We start from the raw sequence: 18,076 nt of genomic DNA, 5'->3' as shown, positions 1-18,076 counted from the left end.
GACTTTGTAAAAATTAAGTTTAGTCTCCTAAAATTTCAATCTTTTTTATTAAGCCCAAATTAAGCTCCCAAGCTTAATTTTTCACCAATTAAGTCTCTAATAAAATTAATTTGACTCATTTAAAGTATAATTAAGTCTTTACATCTAATTAAATCTTTCAATTGGAGCCAAATTAATTCTTAAACATAATTAACTTTAATTTGGCCTATAATTAAATTAAATTTTGTTATTAAAAATCTAATTATGGCCTTGGATTTAATTTTTATGCAGATTCGTCTAATAATCATGTAAATTGACCTTAAATCTGCATTGTGTTTCCAGTTTTGGATAAAATGGGGTACAATTAGGCTCTCGATTCCATCCAAAATTCCAGCTTATTTTTTTTTCTACATTTGAAATCCTCCCAACTTGCTTTTGCCAAAATACAGATCTTTCATATTTATTAAACTTAATCGCTTCACAAGTTAAATATCACAACTCCAGTTTTAATAGAAAACATAGCAATATATTGGTTAGAATATTAACTTAGAGTCCGCTCTAACAATAAAACTAAACAATCATATTAAATAAGTATGGGAAGACATTCATAATCATCATATAAATTGAATAGAAAAAATAAAAGAAAAATACTTTCATGTTGAAAAGAAAATTTGCCTTAAAAGAAAACATAGAAAAGATAAGAAAAAAATACTTTCATGTGGAAAAGAAAATTTGCCTTGAAAACATATTTGTTTTATTTTTTAATGAAAATACTTTTCAAAACAAAATAAAAAAAAACTAAGGTGAAATGATTTTTTTATTTTAATTTCATCTTCCTTCAACCTTTACATTTGTTATATTCAATCCCTTCCTTTAATAAACTTAAAATAAATAAAACATTAAAAAATTAAAAAAATATTTTTTAATTTATTTTTCATTACATTATTCAAAAAAAAAAACAACTTCAAAAAAACAAAATCCAAGTCCCAACTCGCAGTTACTTCTATGTGCAAATATGAATGAAGCACAAAATAAAATCACAGATATAAAATCCTGTAAAAGTTGTAATTGACGTGTAATGGTCCCAGCAAAAGAACATGGGGGAGGGGGGCATATCTGATAGGTGTCATTTCTTGTGGGGTTTGGATGCAAAAGATGTTTGAACATTGCAACTCGTTCTTAGTACCACAAAACAGATACAAATACATAAAGCAAGAAATCTCCCACTGAAAAATGTCCTGCTTCAGAGGAGGAAAAACACAGGAGGGAAAGGCACTTTCAAGAGCTAATAAGTTATTTATTAAAAAAACAAAAAATTCTGAATAGGGAAACAATTAACGAGATGAAGAAGCATGCGCAGAGGACAATGTCTTTAGGTGATGAGTTCGGCTGTTCGACCTGTTCCTGCTTTTCTGCCCACCCCCAACACTGCCCCTGTGCATACTGGAGATTGAACTGCTGGAGGTCACTCTCTTCACTGCTTTTTTCCGATAGCTCCTGCTGCTGCTGGTTCCAAGGACGGCTCTGGCAACACTATCTGTGAGAACTTCTCGCGCTCTCTGTGGTTTGATGGGTTGCTTGTTCAGGTACACTAGCTTAGGGAGGAGACCACAAATTGCCTTGCGAAGCTGGTCATCACTGATGTTGCTCTGAATTGGATTGCCCACGAGATTCAGAGCTTGCAGTGAGTTGTAGTTCGCAACAAGCTGGCCCAGAGCTTTTGTTGTTGTTATCTTGTTAAAGCTCAGGTCTAAGACTGTAAGCTTCAGGAGCCTGTGCAGCCCCTCAACATCACTAATCTTGTTCCCAGCAAGATAGAGTTCCTTTATTATTGTACAGTTTGACAACCCTGATTTGTAAATCCAGAATAAACATATACAACCATATAATTAATTGGGGAAATATTATTTCTCGTGAAAGAACTGCATGATTTAAAATGGCTCTAGTAGCATGTGTTTTCTTCGAATTAAATACCTTGTCCAAGTCGAGAAATGCGATTGTAACTGAGATCGAGTACCCGCAATCGGATGAGATCTCTGAGTCCTTCAATAGTGCCGATCCTGTTTTTCGAAAGATTGAGTGTGTGAAGGCCCTTTGGCAGTGATCCAGGAGTAATGTGGACTGCAAACAGGGGTAGAAGAGATGCAGCAAGTTATTACCATGATGTTCCTTTTAACAATTGACATCTTGCTTCTGCTAAAAGCATACCTATGACATTGTTTGACAAGTTAACAGATCGAAGACTGGAGAAATGTGATATGGTGGGAATAGCTTTTAAGCCAATGCCTGCAATGTGGGCTACAGTTGAGGATGAATTAAGTGACTGGATCACGCTATTGGCATGCAAAATCTCCTCTGAGAAATTAAAATCTGGGCATGCCGTGGTTCTTCCTGGTGATCTACCAGTATCAGGAGAGGGTAGGAAAACAATGCCATTGTCACTCTTAACATCATTGTTATCATCATGGGCATCTGGAGGAGGGGGTTGGGTATCAAGATCTTCGACCCATTTATTCACTCTTGAAAATGGAGATGACTCTATTGAGAAAGCAACCCACTGGTTCTGGGGCCATAGACCAGAAATCCCAGCATGAAAACCATTCCAGCTCTGGCTGTCCTCTTCATTGTTGATACGGCCCTTGTTCATTGACTCTCTGGTGAATGAACCAGGTGATTGCATCTTGCTCAGGGCTCTGTCGAGTTCAAGTGTATCTGAAGAGTAGCCACCTTGCTGATTCAAAACCTTACTTACAGCCTGTGGCTGTGGTTTTACATACCAGGGTTTGTGAAGATTTCTGTGGCTCCAGAGGAACAATTTCCACCAGAGTCTTCTACTCCTAGAGGGTAGAACTTGGCTAGAAGAATGCTTCTTTAACATCACTCTGTCGGCACTGCAATGGCTTATTATAGATGCGGGGCTGCGAGGATCTCTCAATTTCTCAGCCAGTCCCTGCAATTCTTCAGAATACTGAGATGCTAGAGGCAGCTGATTGGCAATTTTTCTTAGGAATTTGCTTGTTTCCAGATTAGAACAGGACCGTTTAAGCTTAGGCGAACCCCAAAACTCAGCCTTCCCAATACCAGGATCACTAACATGTCCACTTTGTATGACATCAAAACCTTTTTCATCAACTTTTTTCTCATCTTTCTTTGCATATCGTTCATTGCCCATTCTATCAAGTGAATCAGAGGAATCCAGCCTTGCACTTACAGGAAAAGACACTTCTTCACCAGAATTGGCCACATGGGATTGGAGATCAAGGTCAGATAAGTCCCTCTTCATTGAAACATCCTCTTCAAGCTCATCTTCTCCTTCATATGCTGCTTCATTCACAACAGGACTCTCATGGCTCATCACCTGGACATTGATTGAGTCCTTCTCAACATCTAAAGGAAATGACACACCAAAAGATGTGCTTTTCAACCCATCGCTTTCAAAAGGTTCCACTGGGTGCTGAAGCCTGATATTCAGGGTTTTAAGCGCAGTGTTGAAGTCAGCTGTTCTTGATGATTGCTTATCAACCTAAAATCGAACAAAAGAAAGTTACAGCAAGCACATCAAAAGCTCCAAAGAAGAGTAAAACAGCAAACTTCACCTAATCCATATTCCAATCAATTCTCACCTTCTCTTTCTTCTTCCTCCCAATCGGACCAGAGAAGCAGTTAAATTTCATCATTTTGGAAGAGAGAGAAAATGGCCAAACTCAAATTTCCTCAAAAGGAGCTCGAATGAGATGTGCACTCCTGATTTATCCTTTTTCTCCTTGTTATTCTATTCTGCCTCTTCTTCTTCTATCATCGAAGTGTAAAAATTTATGTTGTCGATGGTTACATCTCTAAATACTGTAGAGTAGAGTAGACGAGATAGAAGTTGATTGAATGATCAAATGTTAACCGTAATCGACGGGAAGTCGCCAAACCAATGACCGAGCACAGTAGCATAATAATGATGAGGAGAATGGTGTTGGTGTTGGTGTCGGTGCTGGTGCTGGTGCTGGTGCTGGTGCTGGTGCTGGTGCTGGAGGACTGGGAAACAAAGGTTGAATACTCGCTCCGGTTTGAGCAAATATCACTAAAGTGTCGGCCAGAGTTATCTAAGCAGCAGCTTCTCTCCAGAAGCTTCACAGAATCTTTCTTCAAAACTTTCCCTGATATGCGCAATAAATTCAATTAAACGAAACAACAAAAGAGAGAATTTCAGACCCATTCAACAAAACATCTAGATATGTTTAAATAAATTCCAGACCCCCTTAAGTTAAGGAATAATAAGCTCCATTGACGGAGAATTTCTGAAAATCCCATCAATCAATATGGGAAAAAAAAAAAACTTCCTTTCTCCACCCCTCGTTCACCAATTAAAGATGATTTTTCAAACTTGATTCACAAAGCACTCACTCTTCTGCGCAGTTAGAGAGATAATTCTTCAAGATTTAAGGCGGATTCGGGCAATGAAAAAGAGGAAAGAGTAGAAACAATACCTGTTGAAGCTGAAAGGCGCCAGATTTGAACGGCAAAGCACAGGGAGGAATATTACAGTTTCAGTATGGAACCTTGAAAGAATATCTCAAGCTAGTTTCAATAAATTAAATTACAGAGAGCAAAACAAAACCACCACACAAATAAGAGAGAGAGAGAGAGAGAGCGTTGTTGATGTGGTTGTGGTGGTTGGGAGAAACTGGAAGGAAAGAGGGGGAACTGAAATAGACCGTGATAATAATGATGAGGAGCGGAGGAGGAGCAATTGAAGGTTACTTACCTCTTCGGTGGGTGGTGAAGCCGCATTAGACAAGACAAAGCACGCGCATGTTACACGGCTTTTGTGTAAGCTAACCTCTTACTACCATTCGCTTTATAAAAATGAATTGTTGACTTTATACTATTTATAAATTTTGTAATCTCATTAGTCACCAATTATAATCTCAATTCATATTCCATTCCATAATAAACCATAACATACTAAATTATTAGTACATGCTACGCTGGAGATTATATTAAAAAAAATAACATAAAACAAATCTAGGAATTGTTAATATTTAAAAAAAAAAATTAAATCATGTAGGGATTAAATTGATGTGATTCAATCTTCTTAACGGATTCAAAGGCAATCCAGATGACCAATGAAAGATTAATTTGATTCAAAATAAATATTCAAGATGTGATTTTTTGTATAAAAACATTGAGATAATAATATATTGGATCGATTCTGATCAATCTAAGTTAATATATCAATCTACATATCGAGTTATCAGACCATGATAACTCTATAGAAAGTAAATCAAAACAAATTATGAAGTTTAATTTTTAATAAACTCAATGTTGAATAATTAAATTGAAAAAATAATCATTTAAAAAAAGAACCCAAAAAATAACATGAGTTAATTTGGGTTAACTTGTTAAACTCAGGATCCGGGTCATAAGATCATGATAACTTAATAGAAAGAAAATTAAAACAAACTATGAAGCTCAATTCTCAATCAGCCTAGTTTTGAAAGATTAAATTAAAAAAATATGATTAAAAATTATTTTTAAAAATGACATAAAAATGAACTTGAGTCAACTAGGGTTAATCCGTCAAACTCATAACCCAAGTCATGAAATGGGGATAACTCCACAGAAAAAATAAATAAATTATGAAACCTAATTCTCAATCACCTAATATTGAAGAATGAAATTGAAAAAAAAATCAATTAAAAAAAATAGAGTTAACCTATAAAACCTGTGGTCCGGGTCATGAGCCTTAAATAACCTAATTAAAAGTAAATTGAAAAAATTATGAAATCTCAATCTCCAATAAATATAATATTGAATAATAAAATTAAAAAGTAAAAGACAAAACATTATTCTAGTGAATACCATTGTAACAACCCAATTATCAAGACAACACATCATTCATAATATAAGAAAAGATAAAGTAAATCTATTAAAAAGAACTGAATTCATACAAAAGTCCACTGAAATTTTGGTAGAGCTCTCATATACCGGGAAGTCCCAAGTTATCAACAACAACATGTTACACTTCTATTAATCATTATCCAACCACATCCCAATCATCTCGGATCTTAATTCCAACGATCCACATCAACACAATTATAATTTCTCAAACATTAATACAATAGAAATGAAGTATTAAATGACATTAAATAAGTAAACAAACTTACATGTAAAATATAAATACATGAAAATATAATTTAAGTTCATATATTCAATTTAAAAGATATTAATACAATTTAAGATGACAGTTTTCTAAAATACAAAATAAATGAACAATCAATTTAAACTAGATAACAAAATGATAAAAAAGATTTAATATTCACTACTAACGTGAATGTAACGGTCCTGAAACAAATATAACATTAGATAATAAATTTCATGGAAAAACAATATTTACATTGGTAATTAAGTAATTTATTCAATACTAACATACATTCATACATCTTACAATTCCCCACTTGGTCCTTTTAGGATTTTTTTCTCATGAATTCACTAATATTTTTTCATTCCACTCTCAATTTTTTACCAACATCATATATTAATATTGAAGGGCAATTCTTTCAAGAAAGTGTCAATACTAATTTATTGATATCATTAACTATTCTTCATCGGATAGCTAATCAAATCTTTTCTTTTCTAAGAACCTTTGGATAGTAATGTCGAAACTAATGAATCACATTAGTATCATTAATCTTTCATACTGGAACCGATTAATCAAGTTTGTTATGAATGTCGATATCAATATAACCCATTGATACCATTAACTATTTCTAAACTAAAATAGTTAATCACGTTCCAACAATACCTTAAAATATCCTCAGAAATGCCAATGTTAAGGATCATTGACATCATTAGCCTCCATACCAGGAATAACTAATCAAGTTTTCTTGGAAATTTCGATATCAATTTAACTTATTGATATCATTAACTATTCTTAACTCGAATAGTAATCACATTCAATACCATCCATGTTCCATGGTGATTATGTCGATATTAGCAAACTCTATTAACATCATTAGTCTCCTATACCTAAGATTGACTAATCAAATCCAAAGAATGTCAATATTGATGAAACTTTTTGATATCATTAATCATTCCTAACTAGAATTGTAATCAAGTATGTTTCCATTTCTCACCCATTTCATTAAATGTTTCTCCTTTTTGAAAACACACACACACACACACACACACACATATATATATATATACACCTCCTTATTACAATTTTTCCTTTACATTTGTATTTCTCATTATATCCTTTAAGATCATTGTTTTTTTTTTTTTAATCATAACTAATATTATAATTTTTGGTTTCAAACATGACTTATTTGCTTCAAATACTAAGATGCAGCACTACACATCTTCTGAGGGAAAGAAACCCAATTAAGTGAGGTCAATCTTATTGGAAAGCTAACATCCTTGGCTATAACATTTATGAGAAACCTCAACTAAATTTTATCATTTTAAAGGTTGAATCCCTTGTGGAATCTATAAAGATAAATTTATCCAGTTTTCAACAAAAGTTTAAATGAACCTTCAAACATCTTCATTTCCCACACTTCCTCCAAAACAACCATTTCTATATTATATGTAGTAACCTCCCTAAATGTGACCTTCTATAATATATAATCCATCCATTATTAACATATAAAATCTCAAAAACTCCTCCTTTTTTTTAAGCCAAAACTTGGCCTCAGAGAACCAAAGGTTCTCTTCTCCTTATCATGCAATAATTATCTCCCTTAACCATTTTTGACATTATAAATAACACATCACAAGCAATTTATAAGGGAAATCATAAATTATTTTCTTTTGATTTCCCTCCCCCAATGATTGGCCACCAATGATTATTTAACCATTGAATTTTCTTTGATATTTCTACATAATTTCACATTCAAAGCAATCTACAATACTCTAATTAATTTAATTTCATACAATTCTACATTTTCCCTAAATTCTCCTAAAAAACCCTAGCTTAAATTCAAAATCAATACACCAATTCCTAATTGAATTCAAATTGGTTTGCATAATCAAGTTTAGGGCCTCTCACCTGCTGTGAAACTAGACTTTGATCCTTAAACAATTAAAAAAATTATGATTCCTCCCTTTTTGCACACCAGTCAGCCCTCTCTTCTTTTTCCTGCACAATTATTTTCACATGTTTCTTATTAATTTCCTTGCCTAATGATGTTTTCCCTACCAATTGATCTAAATCTTGCATAAACCTAACACGTTTTAGTGTTTCTCTCTCAATTTTTGGTGGAAAAATAAAAAAAATTATTTCCTCCCTCTTGTCTCCACTGCAGTTGACCTTATAATGAAGAAAAATAGGGTTTATAGTCTTATTTTTCTTTAATTACACTTTAGCTCCACTTACTTAAATGTTTTATTTTTGGCCCCATTCCTTTTTCTTTTTACAATTTGAGTTATACCTCCTTTTTACCTATATTATTTTCAGTTTATATACAAGTTTATTCTCGAGGTTTATAAGCATTTTGTGAGGGGTATAGTAACTTCTCCTCTTCTTTTAGTTTTTTTTGTTAATAATTAACTTAAAACACTATACATGCAAATTGTTTACTATTCATCCTTTAACATTTTATTAAGCATAACATTGTTATAAATTTGGTTCATGTTCTTTTAGGATTTTACATTTCAATTTTAAACTTCATTTATTCATGTTTTAGTCCCTGGTTGTTGAGAGCGAGGAGAGTAAGTTGTCAAAAAAAAAAAGAGAAGAGAGAAAAAGGGCCTAGTCAGCCATATCTCGACAACCAAAAAAGCTCTTGGCGTCAACTGGTTCATCTTAAAGAGTGAAATTCAATAGAGGTGGTATTGTCCTTTAAGCATGCTGGAAAAAAAATAGAATGGGGTTCTAGAAGTTATTTTTATTGAGGTGAATTTTTTGGTTTTTAAAGTTATTAAAGGGTGTTTTGAGATTGAAAATGAACTATTTGAAGTTCTTGTGATATTTTTAGAGAGTTTTCAAGGGGGTAGTTAAACATTTAATTTTTAGATATAAAAACTCAAACTCCACTTTGGAGTGTTTTCAAAATGACTAAAACACTCATGAATGCAAGTCAAGAAAATGAAATTTCAAGGGTAGTTAAGTAATTAAATTATTAAAAAAAAGATGAAAAGAATAAAAAACCTTGTCTCTAGTTATTTTTTAAGGATAAATTAATAATTTTACTATGAAACAAAAATATAAAGAGACTGATTTATCTCCTTTTAATCTGATAATGTCAATTTAACCTCATGAAAAGATCATTTTACCCCTTAATTTGCGTTTCATTAGCTTTTAATATTGAAGACATAATAATGTTTACTGTAGCAATCCACATTACAATGAGTCTTGCTCTAATATTTTACTAATATCCCATTGTTTTTATATATATAATATTGGTAAATTCAACTCAATTTTTAGTTTAAGAAATAGAGAAAAATATTAATATAATTTTTAAAAATCGGCTAATCTTACGTTTTTATTGCATGTCTATTTATATATCATATAAAATATTAAAAATATATAATACTTTATTGTGAAAAATAAAACTCTAAAAATGCTTAGAATACGTCAAGAAATCAATAATTAATATCTAAAAAAAAGTAAAGATACATAAAAAATTATCAAATAATTAAACTAGATCCTTGTTTTTAAAAAAATATATGAGATATTTTGTTATTGTTGTGAATCGTTTTCACTGCTTTAAACAAATAGATATATAAAACTTTTGTTATTTCTTTTTACTGTCCCTACTTTTGTTAAAATAAGATTTACTTAAACAAAGTAATTCATACAAATTTTGTCCTTGCTATATTTTTATTTTCTATACACATCACATATAATTAAAAATCTAAAAACAAAAAAAAATACATCAAAATTTAAAAAACTATCAAATTAAATTGAATCTTCTTTGTTATTTTTTGATAGAAGACCCTTGTTTATTATTTTTATATTATATTTTATTCCTTTAGAGAAAAGAATTTATACTTTTTGAAAAATTATATTAATATTATAAAAGACTTTTTAGTCAAAAAACAAAATAAGTTTTTTATTCTTGTCTTTGTCTTTAATATTTATCATACATATATTAACAATAAAGTCTTTAAAATAAAAGATTTGTAAAACCTATAATACTAATGTAATCATATTAAAATTTAGTGAAGCTTTGAATAAATTTCTACACATATATCTACCTTATTAATTTGTGTTATATATAAATAATTTTGTTCATTCTAATTCCTGTGTAGTATTTTATTGATTTATTTCTTTATTTTTGAAGAGTTAATTTTAATATTTTTTTCATATGCCAAAAATACTAGTTCAATAAAACATGAAAGAAATCATCAACATACCATTTACGCAGTCATATAAAACAAAATGTTCTTTCTATACACCTTCTTGTTTCAATTATCGCAAATTTCCAAGATCGTTTTTTGGCGCTTCAAATTGTGTTTTTTTCCTATACAAGAGTGATTATTTGTTAATATTACAATAGAAGAAGAAATGAATCGAATAAACTCAATCTCGAACATTTAATCAAATGTCCTATCCATATTGAATTGTTGATAAATTTACTAGGTTTTTTTTTTTTTTGGGGGGGGGGGGGGGAATTGAATTTACCTATATTATTCTTTGAATATATTCCTTTCACTAGGATTTTATTAAATGTTTTGATAGAAATACTAATAAAAATCTTCCGAAATCCTATCGTTTTCTCTACCAACTTAAGGAAACGTGTAAGCTAGTAGAGAGATAAGAGGAATTCGAAGGATTTTATATGAGCATTCCCATCAATTTCTCAATGAAATACTAAGAAAAAGAAAAAAGAAAAAATTCAAAAAAATAAATATATTGCTTAGGTGGAAAAATCAGAGATTTTTTTAATTTAAGGGGATTTGTTTCTTAGTAAAAATTCTAGGTTTTTTTTTACCTATATGCTATAAAGGCTTTCTATTTTTTAACTTTGATTTTGTTTTCCGCTTTACATTTTTAATTCACAAAGAATCAAAAAATAATTCATTTTTTATTGTTAGAAGTTCGAACAGTTTTCTAAATTACAAATAGTGGAAACCTTGGTTGATAATGATTGTTCTTCAACATATAAAAAGATGTAGAAGAAAAAGTGTTATGAGAAATCAAACTGTTGGCTTTGTTTAACTTAAATAACATATAAGTATTTGTCAAATAATATGTATACTGAACTGTCTCGCATAAAAATTTTATATAAGAGAAATTACTTGTGTTTATAAAAAAATTATTCAAAAACAAGAAAAAAACATTTTAAAATTGATCCAAAAATAAATTTTTAGACCAATTAAAAAAAAACCTTTCTAATTTTAAATTTTTTTTTTCTAGCAACTTTAAAGTTACAAACCACCTCCATGAAACTCCATTATTTATAATAAATACATTGACACCAAGATCAAAAAAAATTTCATTATTGGAATGTGATCTCTCAAATGTTTTCTCCATCCTCTTTCCTTTTCGATGACTTTCTCTCTCATTTCTAGGAAATAAAATGCAAACAAAATGAATTTAAGAATAAACATAAAATCCTGAAACAATAGAGATTGAATATGTAAAAGATTGAACTTAAGGGATCAAACTATAGTTTTTTGTGTCTTTTAAACAATATTTTTCTTAATTCTGGATCTATCTTTTTCCTGAACGATTAAAATTCCATAACACCTCTATGAAACTTCATTGTTTATAACAAGCACATATATTTTTCTTAATTTTGGATTTTTTTCCCCTTCAAGATTAAAGTTTCAAAACACCTCCATGAAATTTCATCGTTTATAATGAACACATTAACACAAAGCTCGAATTTTTTATATTGTTGGAATGTGGTCATTAGGCATTTTCTCCATTCTTTTCCCTTTCCAATGACTTTCTCTCTTATTTTTAGAAAACAAAACACAAACAAAATGAAATTTAGGATCTAAAAATAAAATCATCATACAATAGACCGAGTATGTAAAAATTGAAACTTAAATGATCAAATTATAGTTTTACATGTCTTTTGAACAATATTAATACAAGCTCGAATTTTTTTCATTGTTGGAAAGTGGCCACCAGGTATTTTCTCTATTCTTTTTTTTCAATGACTTTCTCTCTCATTTTTAAGAAACAAAATGAAATTTAGGACCAAAAAATAAAATCATCATACAATATAGACTGAGTAGGTAAAAATTGAAACTTAAAGGATCAAATTGTAGTTTTACATATCTTTTGAACAATATTTTTATTAATTTTTATCCTTGTCCTTTCAAAAAAAATTCCAGCAATAAAATATATTTTGTTTTCATAAAATTAATGTTTAATTCATATAAAAAATACTCTCAACAACCTTGCACATACGATAGAATACAAATAAAAGCCAATTATAACATATAAATTGATTGAAACATCAAGCGTGTTAATGAAATGAAAAAAAAATTGACGACCAAAAAATAAAGCACTATAGAATCAACAGTAGCATACACAATAATGTAATACAGAACTGAGTAAAAGTGAGTTATGTTTCATTATTTTTTATTATTATTCTAGCATCATGAACTCTATGAGCATCTTGAATATGGATATATTACAAACTTAAATTCTATTTTAAAAATGTTTTTAAAAAATTTTAAACTTTTTTTATTTTTTATTAATTTTAAATTAATATATTTTTAGTATTTTTAAATATTTTAATACGCTGATATATTAAAAACTCAAATTCCATTTCAAAAGCGTTTCAAATGGTAAAAATGAAAAGCAAAAAATGGTGAGAGGTAATTTTCTTTGAGGTTTCAATCAAATTAACATCTAAGGATTATTGTACGTATGACATGCAGGGAAGGAAGATATGATAGGATAAGATGGCAGAAGCGTGTCGTACGCACTACCGTACGTGTCAGTGTAACTTCACATCTTTCTCTTTATATCGCTAACCCGCACATCCACGCAGTGACGTGGAGTCACCCTTGGCGTGTTCTATTTTCGAATTATGCGGGCCACAAGAAAGCCACGTTGCCTGCTTAATAAAATCTCTCTACTGAATACATATGTTTTTTTTTAATATATATATATATATATATATATATATATATATATATATATTAAAAGGAGGCTGAGTTTTTTTTTTTAAATAGCATTTACATTAGCTTCATTTGACATAACAAATTTGTTTGGTGTAAATTGGTGTCTTGATATTTTTATTAAACAGTTAAATTATTAATTTATTTTTAAAAAACAAAAAATATAACTAGGGGCAAGGGGTGTTTTTAGTTTTTAACTTTTTTAAAACAATGCAATTATTTAAATATCATTGCAATTTTATTTTTCTTTTACTTGGGTAAAAGGTTGTTTTTGTCATTTCTCTTTGGTTTTTTTTTGTAATTGTCAATTAGAATTAGGGTTGATTAAGTCTTTTGATATATAAAAGATATATTTAAAAAGAAAAAGTTGTTGGCATTTATTTAATCCTAACTCAATAAATGTCGCCTCGAACATGTTGATTTTTTTGCATGATTACCTTGTCCAATGAGTAATTAATAGAGTGTGAATATTATCAAAACATACTAGGAACTCACCTGAATCTAAACCAAAAAATATATTTATATTATACAAATATATTTGTAGAACATTTTGATTTTTTTTATACAGTGTGATATATACACATCTTGATATTCACACACACACACACATTTATATATTATTTTATAGTTTAGTAATTTGACACGTGCACACACACTTCATAATTATTTTTTATTTAATACTAGATAGTTGTTAGATAATAGATATCCATGGTGATAGATAATTTCATCTGTCGATGTAATAGATGATAATTTAATTCAAATTCGATGAATGTTATCCTATACAGGTCAAAATATATATATATATATATATATATATATATATATATATATATATATATATATATATATATATATCTTTTTATGATTGCTTTGCCCAATAAGTAATGAATAAGGTATGAAAATTATTAAAACTGAACTCAAACCATTTCAAACTTAACATGAAATGTATATTTATATCATATAGATATCTTTGTTAAACATTTTTCATTTTTTTATTTAATACATACAAACACACTATGTATATATTATTTATTGAATAATAAATAATAGTCATATGATTGATAATTTATGGATATCTATAATTCTTACTTGGTGGGTAACAAGAAGCGTATAGATATCAAGAATATCCGACACGCAGGTACTCATTGTCATCCATACTTAAAATTTCATTTTGATTTATTTTTTTGTCAACTTTTATTCGCCTTTTGTTTTGTTTTAGTTAATTTTTTATTGTCTTTTTTTCCAAATTTTATCCCTCGGTGTTTTGTAATTGAGAATTTTACTTCGTTAATTTTTTTGGTTCAACTTCAACGAGGTTTCAAATATTAACGTGGATTGACCTTCATCTTTTTTTAGGTTCTTTATTGATTTTTTTTCTAATCTCATCCTTTAATATTTGATTTATTAGGAATTGATCTTCATGTTTTTTTTATTTTCCTTTCTACTAGAGTATCTCAATCCCATGTTCATGGCTATAAGGTCAACAAGTTGACACAGCTTGACTATGATTTGTTTTTTTTTTTAATTTTTGCTTTTCAACACTGGATTGTTTGATAATTGAACTATCAATTTGCTTCTGATGGGGTTATCCTGGTGTCACGGCTAAGTCTCATATTTTGCATGTTAACCTGGGTGAATTCAAGTTTTTTTTTAACTTTTTTTTTCCATTTTCTTCATTGTTTTATTCATAGTGTTATAACCCATTTCTTGGTTATTCCCTAAATTAACATTTTTTTCAAAATCAAAAAATAAAATAAAGGTTGACAACGTGGAGAAAATAGACAAAGGAGGATTTCAAACATATAGGAAAATCAAGCTGCAATTTTAGATGAGTGTTGAGGCCTAATTGTACCATTTTATGCCCACAAATAGAGAAACAATGCAAATTTAAGGTCAAATTAAATAATTATTGGACAAATCTGCATAAAAATTAAGTCCAAGACATAATTAAATTTTTAATAGGTCAATTTGATTTAATCATGGGCCAAATTAAATTTCAATTATGTTTAAAAATTAATTTAGATTCAATTAAAGGATTTAATTAAGTGTAAGGACTAAATTATACTTTAAATGGGTCAAATTAATTTTATTAAGGGCTTAATTGGTAAAAAATTAAGTTTGGGAGCCTAAATTGGGCTTAATTGAGAATATTGAAATTTTAAGAGATCAAATTTAGTTTTTGCCAAGTTAATTGACTGAAATCATGAGTAAAATCACAAGAAAATTAAAGTTTTGAGGTCAATTAGAGGTTAAATTAAAAATTTCCACAGCTAATGATCATTTTACAAAAGACACCAAATTATATGGGTTTAATTGATTGAAACCGGGGTGAAATTGAAGAAATTGAAAGTTTAATGGTCAATTGAGGGTTAAATTGTATAAATCCAAAACCAAGGACCAAAAAGAAAAAGGCGATCAAATATAGGGCTGAAATTGAAGTTTTCTTAGGACGACATTGCATAAAATAAAAAATTTAAAGTCAATCAGGGGTGTAATTAAGACAAATCAGCAATTGAATGATTAAAGTGAACGTTACCAAAATGACGCGGTTTTGGTTACTGTTTATCTTCTTCCTCATTTTTCTCTGAAATGACAGCTCAAGGAGGTTACTTTGCAGGTGTATTTAATGCTTGTAATCTTCACCAAATTTGACAAAACTTACATGCAAATTATCACTTGACATTTCTCTACAACCCCATGTGGTTCGTTTAGTCTGATTAACACCACAGCGGTCGCGATGCCGGCTTAAAGTGGCCAAGTCAGCCAGCCTTGAACTCTTATATTTGACAATTCATGATGTCTACTTTGAACCAACGGTTGAGATTCTTCCCAGCCGAAACAAGGGCCAAGATATGACACCATTAAAGACAAAACTTCCCTCTTCCACCTCCTATAAATAGAGGTGGATTTCATGGCCTGAGCATGAAAAAAATCAGGTTCAAAATAGGCTAAAAACCAGCTTCTTCCCCCATTTTTGCTTCCAGTCAAAGTTCTGCCTCTTCTTTCTCTCTCTCTGCTGCCTTTTTAGCCACTTTAGCCTCAACACCGTCGTGACCAAATACAACATACATCTCCTTAGGAGGCATAATAAACCTCGCCATCGCCCCCGCCATCGTGGCACCCACAACATGTATTATCAAAATTATATGGGCATATTGATTTGGGTCAAGTCAATGACCCAGGTTTCAATTTTTTTTCTTTGAGAAAGCTTTCGTTGTCTGGGCTTTCCTTCTATATAATGGAAAAAAAGTGGGTTTTTTAAATATTTATCTTATTTGATAAGTAATAAAAATATATATTTAAATATTACCAAACTCAATTTAAATTCAAATTCAAATTATATTAAATAATAAATAGCACTAGGTAATGAATACTTGAAATCTAATAAATAAAGTATTAATTATAAGCATTTACAATGCAAAGAGTCTAATGTGACCTCTTTTTCTTTTTCTTCATAAAGAGATGAATAGCCCAATCATTAACTTTCATTTCAAAAACTTCCACTATTTCAAATTCACTCATCATGCCTACCTAAATACTAGAAGATCAAATGATTAAACTATCCTCATCAAATGACCTCATCAAAATGATTACTTAAAAAATTGATTCATTAAATTTAAAAAACTCATCAAAACAAATGAAAATGCTTAAAGTGAAATTGAAGATCTTGCTGAGCAATTTCAATAGGATATTGTCATTATTAAGATTAGAAATCCTAGGTCAAACCAATATAAAAAATACAAAAGCAAACACTACTATAACGAACCAAGACTTCTTAAAATTCAAATAAAAGATTTACCTTATCAAACCCCAGATTATTATTATGATGGTCAAAGTATATATGAATAGAATATAGTCAAATATAGTGAACATAATATTATTAATAAACTTCAAGAGATAACAATGGCAACCATTGCCTATAAATTCAAAAATCAATTTAACAAGAAAATAACTCAAGCTTTAGTCTCTGGTTTTACAGCCCAACTTCAAGGTTGGGGGGATCATTATCTCACTAAAAAGGATAGAGAGCTCGTAATAAATGATGTCAAAATAGAAAATGAAAACATCTCAACCCTAATATTCACCATCACCAAACATTTGATAAGAGACCCATAATAGTTTTAAGGAAAAAATCATCTGAAATACTCTCAAATTTAACATGCCCTAAATTTTAAGATTTTACATGGTGCAAGAATACATTCCTTTCAAAATTCTTTGTTAGAAAAAATATTCCATCACCTTTTTTGAAAAGAAAGATTTCTATCCGAACTTGTAAAACTATTTGCAGAAAAGGTCAAATCAAGAGTAAGGAATTTGCATAACGGATTAATATCTTATGAAATATTGTTATATGGAGACCTTATAACTTACATCAATAATGAAAGATGATCTCTCTATACTAATATCAAGTTTAAGGCAAAAATAAAAAATAAACTTCATGAAAGTAGAAAAGAATTAGGTTCATTATATGCTCAATATAGGTATGAAACCTTAGTTGCACCCTCAAGAAAGCATAAGAAAATTAGGAAGAAAAAATGAAAAGCTAAACATTATATATAAAAAACACCCTTATATAAGTCAAAGTGGTCAAATAAATCATACAAAAGATCAAAAGCCACAACCCCAAAACAATTAACTTGTTATAAATGTGGTCAAGTAGGTCATTATAAAAATCAATGTAAAATGAAAAAACAAATTCAAGAATTAAAGATAGAAGATAAAATAAAAATTCAACTCCTCAACCTTCTCAACTTCGATACTAACATTGTTCAAGATGAATCTAGTGATGAGATATTAATCATTCAAAATAATAAAACCTTAAATGAATCAAATAATGATTAAGAAAATAAAACTATAGTCCAACAGTTTGTACATGTTCATACAAACAAATCAATGTAATAACTCAAGAAATAGATTTTATACTAGATGTCATTTATAAAATTAAAGAATCTGAAATAAAAAAAGTATATCTTTTTAAACTAAAAGATTTAGTTTTAAATAAAAATATATCAAGAGATAT

At 29.5% G+C, this 18,076-nt stretch overlaps 1 protein-coding gene across 1 annotated transcript; it reads right to left on the bottom strand.

Annotated features, from left to right (window-relative positions):
- Positions 1–1,120: 1,120 nt before the first annotated feature.
- Positions 1,121–4,813, bottom strand: LOC133693477 (uncharacterized). Its single transcript, XM_062114696.1, has 5 exons — positions 4,458–4,813; positions 3,603–4,127; positions 2,188–3,502; positions 1,954–2,100; positions 1,121–1,828 (listed from the first exon to the last, which is right to left on the bottom strand). Exons 2-5 carry the CDS (start codon positions 3,654–3,656, stop codon positions 1,314–1,316), a joined length of 2,031 nt encoding a protein of 676 aa, XP_061970680.1. The 5' UTR covers positions 3,657–4,127; positions 4,458–4,813; the 3' UTR covers positions 1,121–1,313.
- Positions 4,814–18,076: the final 13,263 nt, after the last annotated feature.

This window comes from Populus nigra, chromosome 5 (assembly GCF_951802175.1).
Source record: "Populus nigra chromosome 5, ddPopNigr1.1, whole genome shotgun sequence".
Classification (NCBI taxonomy): domain Eukaryota; kingdom Viridiplantae; phylum Streptophyta; class Magnoliopsida; order Malpighiales; family Salicaceae; genus Populus; species Populus nigra.
The sequence above is the reverse complement of the archived record's forward strand: the minus strand, read 5'-3'. Positions and strand labels throughout refer to the sequence as shown.